The following is a 26,218-nucleotide window of genomic DNA, read 5'->3' as shown; positions in this document are numbered from 1 at the left end:
CGCACTCCCCCAGTCACAAACATCCAGCTGACCGGCCCACATGATTTCAGATGAAGTTCCCTGGAAATCAAAGTCTAAAGAAGTGAGGGGCAGCAGTGGGAGAGGATTTAGAGTGACACATCAAAAATGTGTTAAGAAAAATAATTTACCTTAGCCAGCATCTGCTCTACTTCCCCATCTCAGCAGGGCTGTTTCAGCAACTAGCGGTGGGGACACTTCCTGTTTGGTTTGCGACACTCCTGGCTCCAGGGCCAGAGGAAACACAGAAGTACAAGCAGGAGAAGTGCAGAGTGGCTGAGTGACTGTAAAGAGCAAAGAAGGGCTGAAGCAAGGGGAGGCAGTCTTTACCCCACTGCAGGCTGCTGCTGCACCATGTCTCTGGCTCAGACCATCCGACTGTGGAATGAGGGAGTGTGTGCTACAGACCGCGAGGACTGGACAGCTGCGCTGGATGCTTTCAGCTCAGTGCAGAACCCCCCTTCCAAACTCTGCTTTAACATTGGCTGCATCCACCTGATCCTGGGGAATTTGGCTGAGGCAGAGCAGGTGAGTCACTCCTGTTACTGGCCCCTTTTCACAGGCCAGTCTGACTGACGTACAACTGGGTGCAAGCCCAGACTGCTCTGCCAGACAGACTGACAGACCCGCTGAAACGTGGAGTGACTAACGAGTGTAGACTGGCCGATGGGATGACTTGCAGACCAGCAGGTCCAACACCTGGCTTGATCTGTAGCCTGACATACAGAAGGGTATTCAGCACAAATCCAAGGGGGTGGCTGGCAAACTGACCAAACTGGGTACAGTGCGGGGGGAAGGGGAAGGGGAGGGGAGATTGACACCCCATATGTAGGGGGCCATATGGAGCATTCCCTGAGTGGAACACATCAACATGCAGGGATAAAGCAACTGGTTAGAAAGACACAGTGAGACAACTACGGTGCATCAATTCACCCAGTTCATTCCTTCTGCCCTACTGAAATTCAGTTAGTTCATGGGTCCTAGGGTGATCAGATGTCCCGATTTTATAGAGACAGCCCTGATTTTTGGGTCTCTCTCTTACATAGGTTCCTATTGCCCCCCACCCCCTGTCCTGATTTTTCACATTTGCTGTCTGGTCACCCTAATTGGTCCCAGCAAGATCCAGGCAGGAAATGGTTTTCCTGATTCAGAGCAGGGACTTGAACCTAGCTCTCCAGGTTCCCAGCGAGTGCCCTAACCACCCGGCTATTGGCTATACTGGAGGGCTGTGGGGGGTCCAGAAATTCCACCGTGGACCAAAGAGGCATTTCCCGACAGTTTCCTGACCAGCTCTGGTCTCCACTTGGGGCATCAGAAACCCTGGTCAGGAGACATACAGCAGGCATGTAACAGAGGGACAGGCAGCAGGGGAGGAGGCAACCCCTCCCTTGTCTTGCTTCTCTCCATGTTCCCCTTGCTTATTCACCCCTCATTTAGGCCCTTCCCCGGTACTCTGCCCTCATGCCTCATCCCAGCTCAGGGCAAGTGTCTCTCTACATGTTCCATTGCTCTGCATCGCTCTAGGACTCCTCCCTGATCCCTAGCCTTGCACTCAACGTCCAGGTCTCCGTCTGCCACTCTCCGCCAGTCTGTCTGTGCCGTGTATGAACCACCTTCTGCTCTCTGCAGGCGTTTGCCAGGAGCATTAACTGCGACAAGCACTTAGCCGTGGCCTATTTCCAGCGCGGGACAGTGTTTTACTGGAGAGAGAAGTAAGTGTTGGGTGCACTCTCCGGGGGGTTCATACTGCCTTTAGGCAGAGCCATTTCCTGGTTCCTGACTGGTTGAGAACAGTTATTTTGGCAAGTCAGTCCTGTTGTGATGCCAAAGGTGATAACTGGGGCTGGGGCACACCTCCCAAGGTAAACATTTTCTCTTGCTTAGAGGAAGAGGACTAGTGGGTTGAGAATGGGTATCGGAGCCTGGGGAATACCCCAGTGTCTTTAAAGATCCCCGCACAAGACAAAGACAATGGGAGACACAGCTAAAACCTTCACCGCAGGGCCTGTCTCACACATTGTGCAGTGCCTAGCGTAAAGACAATACTATTAACACTGATCGTGGCTTTGAAAATAGCATGGATAGAGGTGAGAGGCGCGAAGTGCTAGGGCTGGCAAACTGCGATGGGCAAGGAGGAGGGGGACGCACTCACCCCAAGAGATTCTGACATCTGAGACCCTCGAGGCAGCCATATCTCATGAGAGTGACTCCAAATGACCCCAGGACTCAGTGGGTAAAAGGCCATCAGTATCCTACGGGCTAGAAGGAGTCAGCTTAGAGCAACTGAGGGCTAGAGCAGGACGCTGTGGGCTTTTGATGGATGGCAGGCAGCGAGATTAGCAGAGCCGTGCCCTGATGGTTTATCACCTTTCTTTGCTCTACAGGTACGAATTGGCCATTGAGGACTTTAAAGAGGTGTTGGCCCTGCTGCGAGGGAACCAGCTGATAGACTACAAGATCCTGGGGCTGCAGTTCAAGCTGTTTGCTTGTGAGGTGAGGCGCGTGCAGGGGCTGAGAGTGTTTGAGACAAGCGAGGGCAGCCGGGAAGCACGGGAGGTGAAAGAATGGGGTTGTATGCTAACCCAGCTCCACTCAGCCAGTGGGCGCAACACAGAAGTGGGTCACCAGGGTACACGCAGTCAGCACAGCGGCTGAGAAAGCCGCAAAGTCCCAGAGTTGGTGGGACCCCTACCACATGCACCTGTCCCACAAACCCCCCTTCACCCAACACCACCAGCTCCACCCCCGTGACAAAACTCCCCCAATCCTTTGTGAATGATTTTGTGGTTCCTAGATTTAGAGATCACCTCTTGATAACCAGTGAGGGCTGGCTTAGGGCCAGGCTCCCTCCTGGGGACTCAGCTCTGGGGTGAGAAGCTAAGGAGCTCTCTGCAGCTGGGCTCTTCTCTCTCCGTCAGTCAGGTTTGAGCCCCACCTCTACCACCACCCTGGGGGGAGACGGGGGCAGCACTGCCTTCCCTGAGACATCTCCCTTCTACCCTACCAAATTCATGGCTGTGAAAAATGCATCATGGCCTGTGAAATCTGATCTCCCCTGTGAAATCTGGCTATTGTAGGGGAGACCAGATTTCACAGAGTTGGGCGGCTGGAGAGTGGCGGCTGCTGGCCCAGAGCCCAGCTCTGAAGGCAGAGCCACCGCAAGTAGCAATGCAGAAGTGAGGGTGGCATGGTATGGTATTGCCTCCCTTACTTCTGCGCTGCTGTTGGCAGTGGTACTGCCTTCAGAGCCGGGCATCTGACCAAGAGCTGCCCTCCAGCCACTCAGCTCTGAAGGCAGCAGCACAAAAGTAGGGGTGGTAATACCATGACTCCCCCTACAATAGCCTTCTGACCCACCCCAGCCCTGTTTTGCTTTGGGACCTGCCACGATTACAATACCGTGAAATTTCAGATTTAAATATCTGAAACCGTGAAATTTATGATTTTTTAAATCCTGTGACTGAAATTGACCCAAATGGGCCATAAATTTGGTAGGGCCCTACTGATTATCATTTGGCAATTAGGCAGCATGGAGGAATGGGGCGTCTTGAGGATTCGAAGCAGGAGTCCGCAGCTGGGCAGGTTCTGCCTCACAGAGCTGGACAAAGCCAGGATTTGGCCTGCAAAGCGTGGGGAGGGATGGGATGGATTACTGAAGGCTGTTCACTAGCACAGGTAACTTTAGAGATGTAAAACAAGCTTCTCTTTGTATCCAAATCCCCCTGAAAAGGGAGATGAGTTAGCCCTGGTGAGGGCAAATCACATGGCCCCTGGGTAAAGAGTGTGATCGTTGTTAGGAAGGTGGTTACAAGCAGGGAGCAGAATCATTACAAAGAGAAGCAAGTCCTCTCCTCCCCCCTCAAACACACACATCACCTCATTGCCTTCAGAGAGGCTTTCTCGATCCTCCTTTGGGATGCAAGGACAAGCAAACCCCTCAGCAGAGTCCTCAGGCAGTAGGTGCCATATGCAGTAACGTGGGCCATCGCAGGTCTGCCCTCTGGCATAGGCCACTGTTCTGGGAGTGGGTCAATGGAGATGGCCCATTCTCTGCTCCCTGTCGACCTTGCAGGTGTTGTATAACATAGCCCTGCTCTATGCCAAGCTGGAGGACTGGAGAAAAGCTGAAGAGCATCTGACGCTGGCGATAAGCATGAAGACCGAGCCCCGGCATAACAAGATTGACAGGGCGATGGAAGCCATCTTGGTAAAGAACACCACTAGGGATTGCTTAGTGGGTCTGTTCCTATCTAGGCTCACACTGAAAAGCCAGGGACCTGTAGGGATGAGAAAGGCTCTGAATTCCAGGAAGGCAAGGAACTGTCTTTGATCAGAGACTTTACAGAGCAGCAGAAAACGCTGAGAAATATTGCAGGAAATGTGGGTTTCAGGGTAGACAGTAGGATTTGCAGGTGAGTGGGGCTTGTGAGGGGATAGTTGGGCCAAGTGGGCATTTATTGTCAGGAGTGGGGGTTGAAGCAAGGGGGTGGTTGGGCTGAGTGGGGTTTGTGGGGAGGGGCTGGGTCATGGGGCAGTTGGATCGAGTGGGGTTGTGGGGAGGGGGCGGCTGGATCGAGTGGGGTTGGGGGAGCTGGGGTCGACGCAAAGGGGCAATTGGGTTGAGTTTACATGGAGAGAGTTAAACAGAAAGACAGAAGTCCGGCAATGCTGGAGCAAGCTGTGCTCTCCCCACATATCCCTGAAAAACACTGTGATTTCTGTGTGCTGCAGAAGCATAGACTCTTTGAGCCGGTGGCAATTCCTCCGGGGAAGCTGTTTAGGCCAAATGAAAAGCAAGTGGCTCAGCTGGAGAAGAAGGATTACCTGGGAAAAGCTACGGTAGGAAATTCATCCAAGGGGGAGGAATTAACATGCAGTTTTCTCAAGTCGGGCTGTGGGTCAGAGGAGCCAACTCACTGGCCTCTGCCTAGGGATCCCCACTTATTTATTATTGGCTGAGTCTTGGCAGCACAGAGGAGAACAGGGAATTGAGGACATCCCCGCCCTGAGGGACTCAGCCACTTGTAAGGGGAGGGAAATCAGTAGAAATCCATTGTAAAATTTGGAAGCTGCATGAATAAAACAAGAAAACGGGCCTGTGTGTGACCATGTTTTCAGGCCCCCTTCAGTGCGTGAGAGCCAAACACTGCAGCACTGACGTAGCACGTGAGAACCGGGAAGCGAATGGCCAATTCCCTTGCCACTGCCTGAGCCAGAAAATAAACCAGCAGCAGCTAAGGTGCAAAGCAGATCAGCCAACCAACATCCTGTCAGCTCCAGTGCTCCCAGGGGCTGTCAGTAATGCACGTAAGGGTGTCTGGTTTCGAAGGCCAGGATTTTTGAAACAGCCTAAGGGAGTTAAGTACCAAAATCACAGTGAAAGGGAGCTGGGAACCTAGCTCTCTCCAGCTGCTTTCAGAAACTCAGGCTACAAATATAGCTGAATTTTAAGCCAACATTGTCCCTTTCAGTGCTGCAGGGACAAGGCTCAAGCCTGAGCGCTCACCCCCGTGAGGGGGCAGGCTCAGGTGCCCTGCAGCGCAGTAGAAAGCGTTTAGCCCGAAGACATGGCTGCTCTTGAACCAGGGCTGGGTGTTAGAACCACTAGAGGAACAGCGGCCCCCATGGTGGTTGGGTCAATAATACATGGGAATTGGAGCAGTTAGCTGGGATTTTCCAAAGCCGGAGAGTCAGGGCCACGGGGAGGTCAGACTACAGTGAGCAGCAAGCAAAAGCATGGGAGCAAGGGGGCAGGAGAGGGAGTGGGAGCTGGGGAAAGCCAGGAAGAACCAAGTAACGGCCTTTCCCCTCTTTGTCTGTAGGTCGTGGCGTCTGTGGTCGACAAGGATAGTTTTTCAGGGTTTGCTCCGCTTCAGCCGCAGGTGAGGCAGCATTAGCTGCATCGTCACACACGTAGCACAATACAGCAAGTGCTGCCAATGAGAGAACGTGTGCACACGTCTGCACTGCAAGCACTGATGACATAGCAGCTAGATTTGACCTCGTTAGCTCAAACAGCAGCAGTGAAGGCACAGGCGGCAGCCGGGGCTAGCTGCTCCAGCCCACGCCCAGTGTCCTGGGTGGCACGGTATAACCCGTGCTGCTGTGGCTTCACCTCCATTGTGCTGCAAACCAGCTAGATCAGTGCTAGTTTGGTTATGTCCACGCATGCGGCAGTCACACCTGATTGCAGCATCCATACACCTTGCGTGTGAAGTTGATTTTCAACAACTTGCAGGGAATCCAACAAGACCCGGATAGTTCAGCTGTTATTTTCCCTCCTTCTCTCTCCCTCCCACCAGCCTCAGTTTCCTGACAAACACACCTCCCCACTAGGCCTTCAGCTGACATTTGCTGCTTCTGAGGCCTTCCATCTGTTCAGACTCTTGAGCCACCAGAAGGCTTTAGTTAAAGTTCTTTGAAAGACTATCAAGGAAGTGAGGTAACCACAGGGTCTGGTGTAATGTCCTCTTGTGACCTGAAACAGCTCCATTGCAAGAATAAGCGGGCTGATCCCACTACGGCAAAAGGCTGATAGCATGTTTCCCTACCATTCAGTAGTATGACCATGTTTAATGTAGCAGAGCTCTTGAAGAGGTGGTAAAATTGGCTAAGGATCCAAAATGATTTGGTTTAAGACTAGAGGAGATTGTGTAGCGCTGCAGAAGGGCCTAGCAAACCTAAACACCATGATGGCAGCTGAAATTCATCAGCAGGTGAGTGCATGGTGCTGCATATTGGAACAAACAATGAAGTGGCTGAATGGACTCTGGGTTAAATTGTGGCCTCTTAGGGTCTGTCTAAGCTGCATTTAGATCCCCGTGGCTGGCCCATGGTTTGGGCTCACGGGGCTTGGCTAAGGGGCTGTTTAATTGCGGTGTAGATGTTTGGGCTCAGCTAGAGCAGGGCTCTAGAACCACGCAAGGTGGGAGGGTCCCAAAGCTCAGGCTGCAGCCTGAGCATCTACACTGTAATTAAACAGCCCCTTAGCCCAAGCCAGCTGGCACAGGCCAGCCGCAGGTGTCTAACTGTCATGTAGACAGACCCTTGGGGGGATGAGCCAAAGTGACATTATGAACATCTCATAATGAGATGGCTGCCCAAAGCACAGCAGTGGTCCTGGGGGCAAATAAAGGGTTGGGCTGCACTGAGAAGGGAACAGAGATTAATCATGCCATTGCCAGCATTAAACTGCTGGTCTATATTAGGAGAAAGGAAACATCCCGAGAAGGGCAAGACACGTGTTAGGAGCCTGGAGGGATTCCTTTTGCAGAGGGATTAAACTGGCAGGATTATTTAGGTTCTGTTTGTTTGTTTACAGACGAGTGGCCCTCCACCCAGGCCAAAGACACCAGAAATCCTCCGGTGAGTTAAACAGAGTCTAGGGGATAACAGTAATGCATGGAGCCAGTCTGATACTGCAGCAAGTAGGCTATGGATACAGAGGCATGGTAGATGTGTGAATTAATCAGACATGCAACATCACCCCCCCAGAGAATTGAGACACTGGGACAATAGGGAACTGGACTGGCAGGTGAGAATGGCTTTGGTGATGAAAAGGGGTCTCGGACACTAAGAGGGAAGGAGACAGCTGCTCTAGCAGTGGCTGGAGGAGAGGGGAACAGCAGGGTGTCGCTGGAGAAGGCTGTAGCAGCAGGGGTGAGGTGGAGGAGAATGCACAATGGGGGCAGCAGTAGAGAGATTGGCAGCAGTGGTACAGGGGAGGCATGTGGAGACTGGAGAGGGAAGGAGTGGTGAGCTGGGCTAGGCATGGGAGCAGCAATTACTTCTATGTATTCCAATGAAATAAACTGCTGCATTGTGATTGGTGGGGCTGTAATTCCATCTCGGGGATCCACTGACTTCCTAGACCAAGAGAAAGAAACCCTTGTGGCTTTTGGTGCTACCAGAGCCCCTCTGTAGATTTAGAGCCCCGCAGCGGTTAAAGCAGGCAAGAGGGAATCAGGACTGCGGGGTTCTCTTCCCAGCTCTGCCACGGACAGGCGGTGCTAACCTTGAACAGGTGAACTCTCTGCCTCGTTGTATCCACCTGTGAAACGGGGATGATGCTTCCCTAACTCCTGTGGGGGAGGCATCAGTGTACACAAGGGGCTGCACAAGGCTCAGATGACTCGTCCTATGCAAAAGCAGAATAGTAGTAACATGTGTAGCACCTGTCCCCGTACCAAGGCTCTGCGCAGTTACAGCTCCCAGACTGGCCATGTCCCATGCACACTCACTCTGTATTGGATACTGGATTTTCTCCAGTTCTGGTGCTGGTTTCATTCAGAATGATGCCACCCCTAACAGGAGTCAGTAACTTACAGCTGTAATGGCAGATAGATTCAGCTCCCTATCTACTATCCCGTGTGCTTTTGGGATGCAGTCTGAGTGAGTGATGGAAGGAGTGAGGAGACTCCATGTGTGGGGAGGATGAGAGATTGCATCAGACACTAGCCCCATTGCAACAGCACAAACACCACGTTTCTGTTTACCCAACCTAGCAACTTCCATCCTAATTTAGCGGCAATCATATGCAGTTCTGCCTTCAGAGGGGCTCAACCTATGATTCCCTGAAGTGCCATGGAAAACCACATGCTCTTTACCAGAGCACTGGGGCCAGCTGCTCTTTACTCTTTATCACTAAGCTCTCCCAGTCCTGGGCTCTCTTCCCAGCCCTGCCACTGACCTCCTGAATGACCTTGGGTAAGTCACTTTGCCATTCTGTGCCTTAGTTTCTCCATCTATAAAATGGAGCCAGGTAATGATACTTATGACTTACCTGCTTTGTAAAGTGCTTGGAGGTCTATGCATGAAGAGTGCTATGTACATATGATGTACGTATGTATGATGTACTTGGTACTTCGATACCATGGTGAGGGGTGCATCGGGCCAAAATCCAGCTCTCTGTCCTCCCACTGCAGGGCTAATGGGGTACAATGAGCAGATAGGGTGAGGAAGGACGATGTCCTTCTGACATAGTGACTGTGACAGCCTCAGCCACTAGAAACACCGAGGGAGGCGGAGGCCCAGGAGAACAAGAGATCCAAGACAAAGCTAAGGAAGGCAGCAGCACTCTTCCCAGCTGACTCAGCCATTGCTTCCCCACCTAGGGCCCTGGAAGGGGAGCCTTACCGCGTGCTGTACGAGTTCACGCCCGAGACCGCGGAGGAGCTGCAGGTCCTGCCGGGAAACATTGTCTTTGTCCTGACGAAAGGGAAGGACAACTGGGCCACCGTTATGTTCAACGGGAAGGTACTTAGAGCCCATTCCACACGTGGGCTTTGCCAGACCAGTGCTGGCACTTGCTAAGGGCGTGTTTCCACTCCATCGAAGGCAATGCCAAAGCCCCCCCTGACCCCTATGGGGCAGTGCCAGGGCTCAGTTGCTGGGTGAGTTTGCTGGGTTGCTTTGTATGTCATTGCTTTTGTGCTGGGATCTGTTGCCTGATCGATGTGCTTTAGGGTCCTCACTGCAGCCTGTAAAGTGCTGCAAACATAGACACGTTTCTAGGCTTGGTAGGATCCTTCCCTGCTACAGGTCCCTTGGGGAGCTGTTTCCTGGCATCCTCTAATTCCATCAGCCAGCATCTGAGCACAGACTGCCTTGCTCACCCGCCCCAGCCCCACCTCAGGCTGTCTGGCCCCTGCGCAGTGTTTCCACTCACCTTCTCACTGTGGGCTCACCAGCTTGTTCCTTGCATCCCCGCTACCTGCTCCCTCGGCCCTGCATTTATACAGTGCACCCCATGCACTTTAACAGTACCCATCACACCACCCCCGGGAGGTCCCTGTTTTACAGGTGGGGAAGCGGAGGCCACAAAATGACTTGCCCACAGTGAAGCAGCAAGCACGTGGCAGAGCCAGGAAGGGGATGCCGGCCTCTCAGCTCCAAGGCCTGACCACACTTCCTTCCTGTACAGCTGGTCTCATTCAGCACCCCTCCCCCACATCAGTTAGTGACCTTCAAAAGGCCATCCAAGCCCCGCCTTGCCCTTTCTCCAGAAACTGCTCAGATGCATCCCTCAACTCGAAGTGCAAGAGCCCTGAGGCTGCACCTGCAGCCAGATCCCACACGTGAAAGCAAAGCCTCGGGCACTAGCCCCGAGCTGTGTCAGCCCACACTAGCTCCATGACACAGCAGCGTGAGCTGACCAAGCTGCTCTTGGTGGCCTATCTGATCAGATACCACGCAGAGGGGGCATGCTCCCTCTCCTTAGATCCTCCTCCTGGGACAGTAGGTTCGGCCCTAGGCTGCTCAGACACCTCTCTGAACTGGAAGAGGCCACAAGAAACAAATCTAAACTCTGCAGCAGCTGCCCTTCCAGGCTACAGTTGTAGAGGAGACCCCCAGACTGATGGGCATGGTTGAGTTGCTCCTTCCCAGCCGGTGGTTCTACCCAAATGTTAATGCATAACCCTGCTGCCGTCTCCTCCTAACCACTCCTGCTTTTGTCTTTGTGTCTCCCCTCCCCACAGAAAGGGATTGTCCCCTGGAACTACCTTGAGGCCGTGGAGCTCCAGAACCAGCCGCAGTTCCGGGTAAGGCAGGCTGGCACACTAGCAGCCCCTTTGGAATAGATGTTTCCCTGCAGAGTGGTGTCTCACTCCAGGAGAATGATGCTGCAGCTCACCAGAGCCTACAGCACTGTCATTGTTACTGTATGCAGGGGCACCTGCCTGCAGCATCCCCTGCCTCATGCTCTCCAGCCCTGTCTGCTCACTAGGGCTGCATGAATTGCTCCTGGAGCACCCAGAACTCCCCCAAATCAGGATGATCATGGCACCCCGCCTTCATGAATGTCCATATATCTGGGTAGGTGCGGATCCCATGGTCCACAGAGTGGTAGCCAGGGACTGCCTGCGCTACTGGGAGCGGGGAGACCAAGTGTTTCTTCACCCCATTCTCTCCATTAGGATCTGAATGGCCTGAGAGATGTAGAGGCCCTGCCAGGCAGTTCCCTCCAAACGCACACTGCCCCCTACAGGTTACCACCCAGCACTGCAGCACTATCACACATGGTGGGGAGCTGAGCTAGGGCTACCCAAACCACCCCTCCAGGATCCCTGTGGCCAGTGAGTCCCAGCAGGGATGTGATGCACAGATCCTGCCACCCAAGATCCCAAAGTAGCAGCTCTGCCGGTGTCCTAAAAGGGCATCCCACATGCAGGACAGCAGGACCCAAGCTCCCCTGTGCTGTCCCCTGCTGATAGTAACACTAACTACAGTCTCACCCTGCACAGGAGGAAACCCCCACTGAGTTGGACATCCCTGCCCCACCCAGTTCCACCGCTCCGGAAAAGCCCAGGTCTTCAGCACCAGGTCAGTGACCGTCGCACCCAGGGATCACTGAGATGGCAGTAGCTGGTGGGAACAGGCACTAGTTTCACCCCATCTGATGTTAGTTAGTTTCACCCCATGTGATGGGGGTGTGCCCCCTCTTTCCTGCTCTGCTGTACCTGCACTGGGGGAATTTGTCCCAGCCAGCTGCAGCTCTTGTGTGGCCCTTATTTGCTGTTGGCACAGTAGAGAGAGGCTGGAGCAGGGGACACAGTCATTTGTAGTGTTATATGGCATAGCACTGGTGATGGACTTGAAGAACAGAGGGTTGAATTGTCACACGCCTCCAGGTCACTTGGAAGCACTTTGAAACTGTGCTCCTAAATCACTTGGGCACTTAAGACCCTCCCACCCTAAATCCTGTCTGACTGGTGGGGAACAGTACAAAGTTGAGGCCCAAAGCTCTGGGTACAAGCAGGGCGTGTTTAGGAGGAAGATGCTCATGGTTTGCAGGCTGCCCGCTGTGGACAATCACTGCCTTTGAGGGGTTAGTTGGGACTGTTAGACCCAATTTTGCTGCTTTAGCTTTAGATGTGGGCTTCTCTCCCAGGGCTCTGAACCCTGCTACAAAGCATTTGGCCCCTGCTGGGGCTCTCAAGACTCCCAGTGCTTGTTCAGTACAGCTGGGACAGGGGGCACGAGGGCTGTGTTTGAAAAGCTGCTTGAACCTTCAATTCCATCTCGTATGGACAGCCAGGCTGATTTCACTCCCTCAGAAGAAAAGGTCCTCAGTGTGCTCGGCTAAGGGCTGTCTGGACTGCGGTGAATGCTGCACTCCCAGCGTGCCCACACTCAGACACCAACGATCCATAATGTGGTAGTGCCGAGAGGCGCTTACTGAGATCAGGGGCCCATTGTGCGAGGTGCTGTACAGACAGTGAGAGACAGTCCAAGATTCCCTACTTATTTCAATAGACAAGTCAGACAAAGGAGTTGCTATTGTCCCCTTCTGCAGAGTGGGAACTGAGGCACAGAGTAAATTAAGCACCTTGTTCAAGCTTGTAGAGCTGAGAACTAAACCCACTTCACTCACCTCCCAGTGCAGGGAAATCAGCACAAGACCATCCCATAGCAGGCTGCTGCCTGCCTGTCCTGGGGCTGTATTCTCTGCCACTGTACGTTGCGCCATTTAAGATGGAGCTGGGTTTGCAGCACAGCGGCTGACTTCACTGCAAGCCGCTGGAGTCCCGCGTTCCACACTGTTCTCCAGCATTTGCCTGACAGGAGAAGGAGGGGGCTCCAGTTGCTGAATGAAGGTGTGAAACTGTCCCATTCACCAAGCCCAAAGACAGTGTCCCCTGACCCTGGAGTCAGGGCCGGCTCCAGGCACCAGCGAACCAAGCTGGTGCCTGGGATGGCAAATGTAAAGGGGCGGCAGGATGTCGGGCTCTGGGGCGGCAATCCCGCTCGGCGGCGGGGACGCGACTCTTCTTCGATCGCTGGCAGCAATTCGGCGGCCGCACCGTCACTCCGCCTCCGTGTTCGGCAGCAAGGTTTTTTGTTTTGTTTTTTTTGCCGCTTGGGGCTGCAAAAACGCTGGAGCCGGCCTTGCCCGGAGTGGAAAGCAGCCATGTGCTGTAGGAGTCAGCTGCTAGCAGCCCTGTTAGACCTGGACCAGAAGCACTCAGATGTGCTAAGACACAGTGGTTAACACTTGTTAAAGCTGGCCAGGCTGGTGGAGGGTGAGGGTGAGAGGAGAAGAGGATGAGTGAGCGTGTTCATTCTAAACCCTTTGAACCATCTCATGGGAAGCATCATGTCTGAATGACCAGATTTGAGACATTGTTGGCACCCTAGAAGATCCTGATATGGGGTTCTAATGTTGGAATGGCTTTTCTATTAGACCAGCGGTTCTCAAACTGTGGGTCAGGACCCCTAAGTGGATCACAACCCATTTTAATGGGGTCGCTGGGGTGGTGTTAGACTTGCTGGGGCCCAGGGCTGAAGCCAAAGCCCGAGCCCCACCACCCAGGGCTGAAGCTGAAGCCCGAGGGCTTCAGGCCTGAATGACGGGGCTCAGGTTACAGGTCCCCCCTACCTGAGGTGGCGGGGCTCAGGCAGGCTCAGGCTTTGGTCCCCCTCCTGGGGTCGTGTAGTAATTTTGTTGTTAGAAGGGGGGTCGTGATGCAATGAAGTTTGAGAACCCCTGTATTAGACAGCAAAAAACTGCCTACCATCTTTGGCCTCATTTGATGCAGTTTTGGATGGCTGCCTGCAGTTGGATGATCAGGACCAAATGTAAATGTGTTGATAAATGCAAAATAATGCCCATTGGAAAACATAATCCCAATTATACATATAAAATGATGGGGTCTAAATTAACTGTTCCCACTCAAGAAGATGATGTTGGAATCACTGTGGATAATTCTCTGAAAACATCCACTCAATGTGCAGCAGTGGCAAAAATGCGAACAGAATGTTGGGAATCATTAAGAAGGGGAGAGATAAGAAGACAGAAAATATCATGTTGCCTCTATATAAATCCATGGTACGCCCACATCTTGAATACTGTGTGCAGATGTGGTCACCCCATCTCAAAAAAGATATATTGGAATTGAAAAATGTTCAGAAAAGGGCAACAAAAAATTAGGGGCATAGGACAGCTTCCATATAAGCAGAGACTAATAAGACTAGGACTTTTCATCTTGAAAAGAGATGACTAAGGGGGGGATATGATAGAAGTCTATATAATCATGATGAGTGTGGGGAAAGTAAATAAGGAAGTGTTATTTACTCCTTCTCATAACACAAGAACTAGGGGGTCACCAAATGAAATTAATAGGCAGCAGGTTTAAAACAAACAAAAGGAAGTATTTCTTCACGCAACACACAGCCAACCCATGGAACTCCTTGCCAGAGGATGTTGTGAAGGCCAAAACTATACCAGGGTTCAAAAAAGAACTTTATAAATTCATGGAGGATAGGTCCATCAATGGCTATTAGCCAGGATGGGCAGGGATGTTGTCCCTAGCCTCTGTTTGCCAGAAGCTGGGAATGGGCGACAGGGGATGGATCACTTGATAATTACCTGTTCTGTTCATTCCGTCTGAAGCACCTGGCATTGGCCACTGCTGGAAGACAGGATACTGGGTTAGATGGACCTTTGGTCTGATACAGTATGGCCGTTCTTATGTTGAGTGGACTCTGCAGAGGGATTTTTTTTACACTGACTCATGGTCTTAGTGGAGGTCTTCAGGGAACCTGAAGATGTGTTCTCCACTCAAAGTGCAGCAGCTGTCAAAAAAGCTAACAATGTTAGGAACCATTAGGAAAGGGATAGATAATAGGACAGAACATATAATAAATGCCCCTATATAAATTCATAGTATGCCCACACCTTGAATACCATGTGGAGTTCTGGTCACACTATCTCAAAAAAATGTTAGAATTGGAAAAGGTACAAAGAAGGGCAACAAAAACAATTAGGGGTGTGGAACAGCATCCATATGTGGAGAGATTAAAGAAGACTGGGACTATTCATCTTAGAAAAGAGATGACTAAGAGGGTATATGATTGAGGTCTATAAAAATCAAGAATGGTGTGGAGAAAATGAACAGGGAAATGTTATTTACCCCTTCATGTAACACAAGAACCAGGGGTCACCCAATGAAATTAACAGGCAGCAGGTTTACAACAAACATAAGGAAGTAACACATCACATAACACACAGTCAACCTGTGGAACTCTTTGCCCAGGGATGTTGTGAAGGCCAAAACTATAACTGGGTTCAAAAAAGAATTAGCTAAATTCATGGAGCTGAGGTCCATCAATAGCTATTAGCCAAGATGATCAGGGAGTCAACCCCATGCTCGGGGTGTCCCTAAACCTCTGACTGCCAGAAGCTGGGAGTGGACAACAGGGGATGGATCACTTGATAATTGCCCTGTTCTGTTCATTCCTTCTGAAGCACCTGGCACTGGCCACTGGCAGAAGACAGGATACCAGGCTAGATGGACCATTGGTCTGACCCAATATGGCCACTCTTACATTCTAAATCTTTAACCCTGTTCATATATCCAGCATAACTTTAATTTTCCCCCTGCCCTCTATAGAAGCTCAACTCCTGAAGTAGCATAACCCTCAGGGACTAAAAAGCTTACCATGAGCAGGAAACAAACACCTAAGCTTACTTCTAAGCTAAGTGGTCATTAGCCACTGCCTGCAAGAGCCTGGCTATTGCTCCATAAAGCATTGACAATGAACAGTCACCAATGCCTTAGTCTGAGCTGGATAGTGGGCAGCGCTGTGCTGGGGGACGATGACGGATTGACAGCCCTGGAGAACGAAGCGCTGCATGGCCCCAGAACAGGCAGAACCAAGGAGCAGCAGGGTAGGCAGAGGGTCTGGAATGGGGCTTCCATCCTGAGCGAGAGAACCACCTCTACGATGTCCCTCCTTGCCCTCTGCTCAGGCTGTCAGCAGAGGGGCCACTTTGTACTGGGCTGGATGGTGGCAGGTGGAAACAGCTACATCTGAACTTGCTTTACAGCCAGACACAGTCTGTGAACATAATCAGGTGTCGGACAGGGACACGACATTGGCAGCTGGCTGTCTTGTTTGGAACAGAACGATCACTTTCAAAGGCCACGGGCCAAACAAAGCCACCTTCAGCAAGGAGGGAACTGAAGAACCGAATGAAAGTTTTCATTTAAAGAAACAAAACAAAACAGCTGACCAAGAATGGCACTCTTTCAGAATGAGAGTTAGTTTGAGCATTTACCAGTTTTTCCAACAATTTTTTAAATTTGTCATAAAAACCTAAAAATGTCTGCAGTGTTTACAAATTTCCAGATAAAAAGACTTCCTTTCCCAGGCAGCTGTACTTCAGAGACACTAGCAGAGTAACATGCAGCAATGCCAGCAGAGCTGACAGCCACACCAATTAGCCTTGTGAGTCAGAAGGCCCAGGGAACCTTCACATCCAGCAGGGTCTCTAGCCCAGCAAAATCCTTAAAACTGAGCACAAATCTCACAGTGGGACCGTATTGAATACACTGGCGCTTCTGTAATGCCTTCCAGTGTCAAAGCATTAACAAACCAGGGGGCAGATCCTCAGCTGGTATAAACTGTCATAGCTGCATCACTTCAATTGCACCAGCTGAGGATCTGCTCCCATGAATTTAACCTTACCTCTGTGAGTTAAGAGTCATCTGCAGCGTACAGAGAAGGAAACAGGCACAGAGAGATTTTCAAAAGTGTTGAGCACCTGGAGCTATGGGCGCTCCCCAGTGACTCGCCCAAGGTCACACAACGAGGCAGGGGCAGAGTTGGGAACAGAAGCCAGGAGGTTTGACTCCCAGTCCACACATTAACAGATCTTCACAGATCCAAAACCCTGAGCTGAGAATGTAAGTGGTATGACAGATGAGTCGCATACATATTTGTACGTCATGATCATTAGTTTATCAGTCTAAACACGGGGAGTCTAACTTCCCTTCCATTCTAAAAATCCAGACTTCTACCACTTGTGCTAACTTGGCTACCATTAGTGCTGGAACTTACAGTGTCTTGTCAAGCCCCCAGCCTCTAGGAGAGACCACTGTAAACTGAACCCTGAGCAGGTCTGACACCATGTGTTACCATGTGAACTAACCTCCTCTTCTAGGTGCACTGTGCAGTGGTTAAGGAGCTCGCTCAGCCACATGAATAGCCACATAGGGCAGATTATGTTACGTTACCCAGCAATTTGTGTTTTTATTTTTTTTTGTTTTGTTTTGTTTTTTAAGAAAAAACTGTCTCTATGCCCTATGGTTGCAAAAATAACCTTTAAAATGTGAAATCAAGTGTAGCTGATGCAGTGATATCGGCCTGAGTCATAGAAATTTGGGTTGCTTCCATTCATCTCAATGAGGTGTTAATGGCAAAACCTAATAACACTAATGATTTCACTCATTTTGGCAGCAACAAGCTAATGTGCTTATCTGCTGTCATTGTTTGATGTAATGAGAGATGTGGGGTGAGGGGGCTGCCATTAATCTGAGTGTATATTTGCATGGAGAGTGACAATAGTTACCTGCTTAGAGTCCATTCATGTACTTTTTCCTCTGTTGTCTATTCAGCTCACGGACCTGGTACTTCTGGAAAACAGCAGCAAGAAGCTCCAAAGGTAATGGGTGTCTCTGTGTGCTTGTGCAGAGGAACCACTGAAGGGTGAATACATACGTCCATAGACACATGCATTTATTGTACTGGGGTAAATATTTGCGCTTTTGCAAGTGCTGCAAAACCAGAAACATTTTTGAGCTTGTCATCTTCTAGACTAATAGCCTCTTTGAAAAGTAATAGCCAGGCTGCAGGTCAGCTGGACAGCAGGATCTAAGACAGTCAATGTACCTGAGCACATCCTTTGACTTTTTACTGTGCTGGTAAGTTAATGATTGGGGTAGCTTTTGGAGAGGTATCCTCTATCCTCTCCCTGCACAGCCAGAGCAATGCAAGCCTCTCACATCATCTGCACTAGCATGCCCTGACTGACCAGAGTGAATTGCTTTCAGAGTGGTCAAGACTGGCTTGGCTTCCCTCCTAGAATTGCCACCGTGTTTGCCAATAAGCCTTAGTCGTGATGGTGGCTTTTGTGACAGACACTTACCTGCTGGAAAAGCTATTAAAACCCCCAGCTGGCAGATTGCTGGTGACCTGGGTCAGAATGGAACCAATAGCTTAGAGTTGAAAGGTTTCCGTTTCCATGCCAGCCCCCTGATTTATGCAGGCCTCATTCCTCGTCTTTTAACGAGTCATAACTACCTGTAGTTATACAATAAGGCTTCTGTGGTGCAGATTGCAACATTCAATTCCACTTTTCTCCTGCAGGATGTAGGATCAGCTACTTCAAACTCATATGTTCTCAAGGTGCATTACAAGTACACAGTAGCAATACTAGTCTGGCTTGGAATCACCTACAGCAAGCTCCTGGACATGGTGTGCAAGAAACTGGAGCTCTCACTAGAGCATACTAAACTGAGGTGAGCTACTGCCCGGTCTCAGCATCATCCTCATCTTCAGGGGGCTTCTGGTCTCACGCTAATTTTCCCCTGTGGCACAGGTACCGGCCTGCAGAGAGTGAGGAGCTGGTAACTCTGAGCGAGGAGAGCATGAAGACAGTATGGAGTCACGCTAAGGACTATTGCCTGACACTGTGGTGTGACGTCACAGAGGTCAGTAAACTTTGGTTCTAATGCTTGCTGACTGTGGACAGCTCTTCTGGCACCAGCATTCCTAGTTTATCATCAGCAGGGACTCCTGCTGGCTGAATTTGGGAGAGAAATACAGTATTTGAGGATCTGGATATTTGAAAGTAATTCAGTCTGAGGGACAGTAAGAGACAATGTGGTAAATCCATAGCCGACGGCCAAACTCAAAGGTGCTAAGTAAAGTGGTGTAACAAACTCCCCTAGTTCCTCAGAGACTGGCACCCTCTGGCCTGTTTACCCCACGCCCAGGCTGGGTCTTTGAGGAAGCTCCCGTTGGCATAACTTACACCCTGGGACCCAGAAGGTGTCTGCTAAAGTAGATGCAGTCTGGTATATTCCTGTCTCCTGGCCAGTTACCCTGGCATGGACTCTCTTTGAATCAGTGAGGCATTCAGAGGTGATGTGTGAGTGTGTGCGGTGGAGAGGGGGACTGTGTGCACGACAGGGCATTAAGTGGGTGAGGGTCTACTTAAATCGGAATGACTCTGGGCCAGGGTAGCATGCACTGGGGCAGGGAGTTAGAAGTTGTATCAGCTCGTATTCCCCTCTAAATCTGGGCCCAGTTTATTCAGATTTGGGCTCCTGTATGTTAAGCCTACGCCCATCCCTCCACAGCTATCAGGGACTGGAAGGCAGGGCCAGAGGTGCAGGGGGGCATCTCAAAGAAGCCAGCCCCTCAAATCGAGCGGTCCCACCATGTCAGCCCCTTTCTCCACCGTACCTACCCAGCAATTCTGGTCTTTCACAGGCTGGAACCCGCCACATCAGCTCCTTTCTCCACCATACCTACCCTGCAATTCCCGTCTTTCACAGGCTGGAACACCCCACCCCAGGCCACTGCTGTGCCTGGGTCTCAAATGCAAAGGGGAGCAGCACACTCAGCTCAGCACAGGCCGTCTCTCAAGGACTGGACAGCCCATTAGGCGGGAAGAGGTTGTGTGAAAGTCTAGGAGCTGGGGTGAGAGCTTGCAAGGTGCACTGTGGGAAGACACAGCCAGGTGGCAGCTCCCCGGAACAAGCCGCCCAGCAATCCCACTCCCAGCAGTGGCTATGTGCAAAGAGGCTGGTTTGAATTTTTATTTTTTTAAAAACAGCGCCTCCAGAGAATGCCAGAGCCCTTGTGGGAGGCTCTAACTTTAAACTTCCCTGGTGTTGGGGGTCCTTCCTCTTCCTCTTCCTTCCTCTTCCTCTCGCCTCCCCAGGAACTCAGTTCCACTCCAAATTTCATCCCTCATTCGGAGCCCTAGAATGGCAGAGCAGCTGCCCATGCTGAGCAAGACTAGCAGCAAGGCCCAAGCAAGAGAACTTGATTCTCCTTTGGTTTTGCACAAACCTTTCTTTGGCCTCGCGTACAACCCCAGTCCTCTAGTGAAATGAGTCAAGCTACTGAGGCACCCAGCCCTGTACACCCTGCATCTGTTGGTAACTGAGGTAGCCGTCAAACACAAAGGCAGGTAGAAAGAGCTACCAGGGACAACCTAGCTCTGATGAGTGCAAGGGTGGAGGGAAGCCTGGCTTTGAACCCAGGCATCTCAGCAGTGATCGAATGTCCTGCAAAGGACAGCCCGGCCTCCTGCTGCACTCAGCCAGCTGCTGGAGCTGCAGGAACAGTTCTGAGAGGCATTTTACCCCCTGACCGTGCACACTGAAGAGCACCAGAGGGGGACAGAAGCAATGGCCGTTCCTGTCACATCAGTGCAGCCTTGTGGCGGCAGGGGGCAGCTGACCCTTCAGGGGCTTTGGCAATGGCTACTTTCCCCAGGAAGGCTGGGTGTGTTTGACCCCCACACACGGGTGGATTCCCTGGTGGGCCAGCTGCTCATTTCTTGCTCCTGCCTTGGAGACAAACTCAGCCCCCTTGACCTAGCTGTACCAGGCGAGGATCGGTGAGTGCAGGCCATGCCCACCACTTCGCTGACTATTTGAGTCCTGGGCTGATCTCACGGCAGGAGCCTGGGAGCCAGGCTTCTGGCTGCAAGTGAATCTAGGAGAAGGGCCCAAGTCCCACTCCTAGTATCTTGCACTTCTGTGATGCCTTTCACACAAGGGTCTCAGGATGCTTACAAAGCATCAGAGTGCACACTCTATTCCCCTCCCCCTGCCTTAGGCCAAAGTGCCCCCCGTAGGTACAGTAGCTAAGGAACATATAGGATAATTACATAGACCCATTTGGTAGCTCTTGGGCAATCTGGATAGAGGAAGACATACACAGTTCGTCTGACACACAAGTAAACTTACAGTGTAACAACATTGCTAGCTCCTCCTGTGAAATTCAGTCAGTAGCTTTTCTTACATAGACATGCACATTAAAGGAAACACCAAGCGGCATCTCAACAGGCTGTTTCCTGCATTAGGGAGACAAAGATTTACCCCCAGGGGAAGATGGCCAAGCTGAGGAGGGTACCCAGAAGACATCACAGCAGCTGGAAGCAAACCACGTGGTAGCACAATACAGTTATGAAGCCATCCAGCCCGAGGACCTGGAGTTCCAGGCAGGAGACGTGATACTCGTCTTATCCAAAGGTAGGTTTATGCTGCTGTGACCTGGACTGGGGCTCCCAGTTCTGGTAGGAGCACTGGCCTGATTTCAGAGGTGCTGAGCACCTTCACCAGCTCCCACTGAGTTCAGTGGGTGCCCTGGATATCCAGGTCCTCCAAAAACCATGACAAAAAACCCTTGAAAGTTAATTCATCCGGCTGTTACCTATCTCTTTAGCAAGTCACCTTTCTGCTGGGCGTAGACGAGCCAGCTGAGAACTTCTCCGGCTGCTTCCCCGATCTGTTGGGTCTCACCCTGCACCTTAGCGGGCTCAGCCCCATATATAGTCAAGCAGGCGAGGCTGGAAATTCTCCTGTTTCCAGCTGCTTCCGCACGCCTGGCTGAGACACAGGCTCCTCCACCTTCCAGCCTGCAGAGAGTAATCCCTTGGCTGCAAAAGCCAGCATTGCACGTGACACTTGGCCGTCACTGGTCTTTGTAGGAATACAAGCTTGCTGAAAGAAGCTTGGTGAGAGGCTGTTGGGTGTGATCTTAGGGCTGTGGGGATAATGCTCAAATCCTGCAGGTTGAAAGTGTGGGGGAGGATAAGAAAGATGCCTTTCTTCCTTCCCACCTCTAAGAGATGGGCATTTTTAATCTGAAACCTGCAAGATGGGTCCCTGATTCCCTTTACTCTAGAGAGCCCCCATTTAGGTCTTGTTTATACAGAGAGAAAAATTGCAACAGTAACTACATCAATTTTTTTTACACTGTTGCAAATTTTCTTACCACGTACAAGGCCTTCGGATCAAACCTGCTAAGGTAAGGGCAGCTTCTGTCCCATGTGCTGCGCAGGAAGTGAGCAGGATTTTCAGCCAATTGACTAACCCAATGAAGCAGCAGGCTAAGGAGAGTTTAGGGTCTACACATGGACGCTTTCTAGTTCTCTCTAGTCCAGCTTTAGTCCACGTCCCCAGCAGCAGTTCAGCCCACCCAGATCCTCCAGTTCTACCCTCATTTCCCAGTTTAACAGTATTGGATGTTACCAGGCCATCTCTTCCAATCCACCTCTGAGCAGTCTTGTCCCACGCCTAATTAAATACAGCCACACCGATTTTGCCCTTTTCTTTTTTAAACACACTACACGTCCAAGCTGAGCCGACTTCAGTCGGCCTCTTGAGTTCTATCCCGCTTGAGACATGCTAGTTTGTTAATCACTTTCTCAATATCGGTTTTCCTTTTTTGAAAGAAAGGAAGAACCAGGGTGGCCATTTCAGCCCAGGCTACCACACCCCACCTTCGGAACAGAGCCACTCAATTATTGCCCCAGGCCCTCTCTCCTAATCAGCTTCCTTTTTCACTGCACTGCTCTTTGGCAGTGATCGGTTTAGGGTAGAATTTTGTATGAATCTTTGATCCTTCCCAATACCAGTCTGTGGTGTTTTCAGGACAATTCAAGCTTTCTGGGGGTGTGAGGCTGTGTAGTGGGCCTTGCTGGCAGCGATACTGTAGCCTTGACGGTTTCAGCCTGTGCACGAAGCACAGCAGGGAGGACAAGGCTGGTATGCTCCAGTGCAGTTATGAACAGAGACTACAGTAGGAACAGATACGGATAAGAACTAGGCTCAGCCCTCTGCCCTGAACTGGTGTGCCCACCCCCTTGCTCTCAAGAGCTCAGGTTGGAAGAGGGGCGGATTTGGCAGAGGACGAGCATGGCAGGAGAGATGGGTTTTAGTGAATCCCTCAGTATGCGAGACCTGTAGCTATATGTGGCCCTTAGATCTTATGCCTGCTCTAAGGCAGGAATAATTTGGTGGCTGCACAGAGGTGCTGTCATTAATGAAGGGTCTTGTCTTCCTACACTCCCTCCTTGGCCCAGTCAGGTTTTTTGCCTTGCTTTTATATGCCCAGATGGCACCTGCCCCGCCCAGGATAAAGCCCTCTAACGCCCTGTGATCCTGCTGCTGCTTTTCACTGAGCCTGGAAAAGCCACCTCTTCCTTCCATTCATTTTTCAGAAATTCCAGTACTCCATTCATTGCGCCATCGCCCCCGCTGCTGTTCTCATCCTGACACTTGCTGGTTTTCGTTCATCTCTGTTGCTCTGGTTTGTACTCTCTGATGTGACCAGTGACAGACTGCAGCTCTAAGGGTGCCAGGCTCTGGCCACGCCATATTTGGCTTTGCCCCTTAAGTTTGCTCCATTGTCTTTTATACAGGGCCACCATCCCCCCAGAACTGGGTCTGTAGGAACTTAGGGCAGTTTGGTGCCTAAATCCCACTGAAAGGTTGGCACTTAGCAGGCTTTTGTGCCTTTGAAAAGCTTCCCCTTATCGTCCTACGGCCTCGGCCTGGCACTGCCTGCAGCTTTACACTGAAGACCAGTTTTCTCTCAGAAAGGGAGAGTCAGGGCTAGTCTACGCTGGCAGTGCTGAGGCACGCCCGCAGCAGCGCTTTAAACGTGCCTTGCGTGGTCGTGGTGCTCTCCCAGCGCTCTAAAAAAAAGAAAACCACCTCAACAAGGGGTGCGGCTCCCAGCGCTGGGGCACTGTTTACACTGGCGCTTTACAGCGCTGAAACTTGCTGCGCTCAGGGGGGTGTTTTTTCACACCCCTGAGCAAGAAAGTTGCAGCGCTGTAAATTGCCAGTGTAAACAAGCCCTCAGAGACTTCACTATTGCTATTGATTTTACCTGAAAGACGTTCAGGGTTTCATACTAGCGCCCATCACCATAGTATCTAAGATAATACTCCTATAATAGTCCACCTATTTCTAGAATCTCCCCTCCCCATTTCCAGTCAGTCCTCAGGAATTAATATTTTTTATTTTAAAAAAAATAGAAAGTAAGATTGCTTTTTTTCCTAAGGCCTTCCTGCTCTATTTACTCCTATAAGCTTTTCCCATTGTTTCAGAAATACCTGCCCATCTTCGTACCGGTCCTCCCCAGTTCTGCAGCCTATTCTTTGTTGCCACCTCCGACTTGCGCTTTCACAGCTGTCCATCCTGTCTGTCCACTGGCTCCCTCAGTTCCTCCTTCTTTAGCCACGTCTTCACCTGGCTTTCAGCACATCTATTTACCCATTTGAGGAGCTTACTGGTGCCCTTAGGCACTGATCGGTTTGTGGGGTGTGATGTTGTTTACAAACTTATCCACAGCGAAAAAAGCGTCTGCCTTTAATTTTATCTTCTAGTGAATGAAGAGTGGTTGGAAGGCCAGTGCAAGGGGAAGGTGGGCATTTTCCCCAGAGCTTTTGTTCAAAAAAGTGATGCCGAAAACCCTGAAATTTAATTCCACAGAAGACTAAGGATCCCAGGACGTGCAACAGCAGCATTTAAGATGTCTCCTCTCATTAACCACTGTATGCAGAATTGTTACCCTCGTGTGTAAGAAAAGCCTTAATTTTCTTTAACCTTTTGTTTTGCCCCAGCTCTTATTTAAGCATGTCCCAGTTAGCACTTTGTTTATGAACCATCTCCCAGCGTGGAGACCAGCCACTCAGGCCTGCCTGAACAGTTGCACTTCTAGACCACTTGAGAAGCAGTTCTCCCTGTATCTATTCTGTCTCTGGCAAGAATCTGGAAACCTCTTCAAGGAGGGCAGTGCTGTACTATTTATGGCACTGCCAGCAAGAATGGAAGAGGAGCTGGTGGTCAGGAGCAAAGGATCAGGACAGGTTAATCCTGCCACATCATTAGTCACCTGTCAGCCACCACAACCCTCCCTCTCCTTTTCCCCCTTCCAGCATGACTGTCTTTTTTCTGCTCAATAAAATGGCGGCTCTTTCACAGTGCTTCACCTTCACTTACCAGCAGCTGGGATTTCTCAAAACCCTTAGGAAGGCACCTTTTCTCGTATCAGAGCTACTAGCCCTTCTGGTAGCACAGGAGCTGTGGATAAAGTTACTGTCAAATCTCTGCACTGACGTTTATACTATTAGGTGATCTACACTTTTTATGAGACGATTTCCCCATTCTAAGTACTAACATGCATGTTCTGGAAAGTCCCCACACTCCTAGCAGTATAAATATTGGTATTTGGATTCATCGTTCTTGAAAGATGTCTGAAAACAGAAACATGAAAGCTACCACACCAGTACAGTGCTGGCTTGCCTACACTGCCCCACTAATGTGCCTCAAACCTGACTTAAAGGTACTAGCCTCAGACAAGGCAATTCAGTTTCCAAAGCTCTTTTAAGAATTGGCCCCACATTGCTATTATGACAAGAACAGTACTATCAAGGATGGCGTAGACACCTGTGCCACTAAGACTTGAACTGAGACCAACCATCCATCAGGTAGTAAGGACATGGTCAACGCCATCCTGATGTGTATATGGACAAATGGCCTGTGGGCAAAAGGCTCAACATCTCAGTATCAATCCCCTGCCATCCCAAACTTCATTGATTCACATACCACCTTCAAAAGAAACTGTTAAAAGTACCACATGCAATTTCTCCTTTTGTGCACATTTATTTTAGACCTTATTAGGCTCAACTGATGTATTTACAAACTCAGTAAAATAAGCGGTGAATTAGACCGATGGAGATCTTCCTGGGGAAGTCAGAGAAAGGAGTTTGGCTGGGGGAGTCAGAGTGTTAGGTTAGAGGACAGGAGGTTTAGAACTGGTCAGGAATTTTTTTTTTTTTTTTTTTTTTTTTTAAACAAAACATTTCCTCCCCGCACCATCTGAAAATGCCGCTTTGTTAAAACCAAAACTTTCTACAGGAATGTACCACAGTTTTAACAAAACTCATCAGGGAAGGTCTCGGGTCCAGGATAGAATTTCTGCTCAAAACCAGAGAGAGACACCCCCCTGCCCTCACACACATTAGAACAGCCTGGTGGTTTGGGCATTCACCTGGATATGGGTGATCCAGTGAATATCTAATTATTTATACAACAGCTCCAACAGGAGCCACACCCAACCCAGCATTCAAACCAGGGACCTGAACCTGGGTCTCACCCAGCCCAGGTGAGTGCCCTGACCACCATGTTATTGGCGGTTTTGGGATAGGATCTCTTGCTCGGGTTTACACACACTTCAAAAGAACTCAGTTCCATCAGGATGCAGAATGGGGAAGTTTCAAAATGGTAAAAAGGTTCACATGGGGGGAAAACCATTTCCTTCCCAGCTCTAATGGTGTTAGACTGAGGATACAGGTTCTGGCTGGAGTGTAGAGGGGCTCTGGTGG

The 26,218-nt window shown here is 50.6% G+C and overlaps 1 protein-coding gene across 1 annotated transcript; it reads left to right on the top strand.

The window, feature by feature from the left end:
• Positions 1-24,799, top strand: NCF2 (neutrophil cytosolic factor 2). The gene is made up of 15 exons (XM_074961110.1): positions 1-546; positions 1,648-1,730; positions 2,403-2,511; positions 4,091-4,225; positions 4,750-4,857; positions 5,841-5,900; positions 7,340-7,383; positions 9,132-9,273; positions 10,497-10,559; positions 11,262-11,340; positions 17,418-17,464; positions 18,169-18,320; positions 18,401-18,512; positions 20,903-21,071; positions 24,218-24,799. Exons 1-15 carry the CDS (start codon positions 373-375, stop codon positions 24,313-24,315), a joined length of 1,575 nt encoding a protein of 524 aa, XP_074817211.1. The 5' UTR covers positions 1-372; the 3' UTR covers positions 24,316-24,799.
• The last annotated feature ends 1,419 nt before the right edge of the window (positions 24,800-26,218 follow it).

Source organism: Natator depressus, chromosome 8 (genome assembly GCF_965152275.1).
Source record: "Natator depressus isolate rNatDep1 chromosome 8, rNatDep2.hap1, whole genome shotgun sequence".
In the NCBI taxonomy this organism is placed as follows: domain Eukaryota; kingdom Metazoa; phylum Chordata; order Testudines; family Cheloniidae; genus Natator; species Natator depressus.
This window is presented reverse-complemented; position numbering and strand designations above follow the sequence as displayed.

Coding starts and splice junctions, on each gene's coding strand:
- NCF2 (XM_074961110.1), top strand. CDS start 373: ATGTCTCTGGCTCAGACCATCCGACTGTGGAATGAGGGAGTGTGTGCT. Junction 7,384..9,131: donor AAGACACCAGAAATCCTCCG/GTGAGTTAAACA, acceptor TTCCCCACCTAG/GGCCCTGGAAGGGGAGCCTT. Junction 21,072..24,217: donor GATACTCGTCTTATCCAAAG/GTAGGTTTATGC, acceptor TTTATCTTCTAG/TGAATGAAGAGTGGTTGGAA.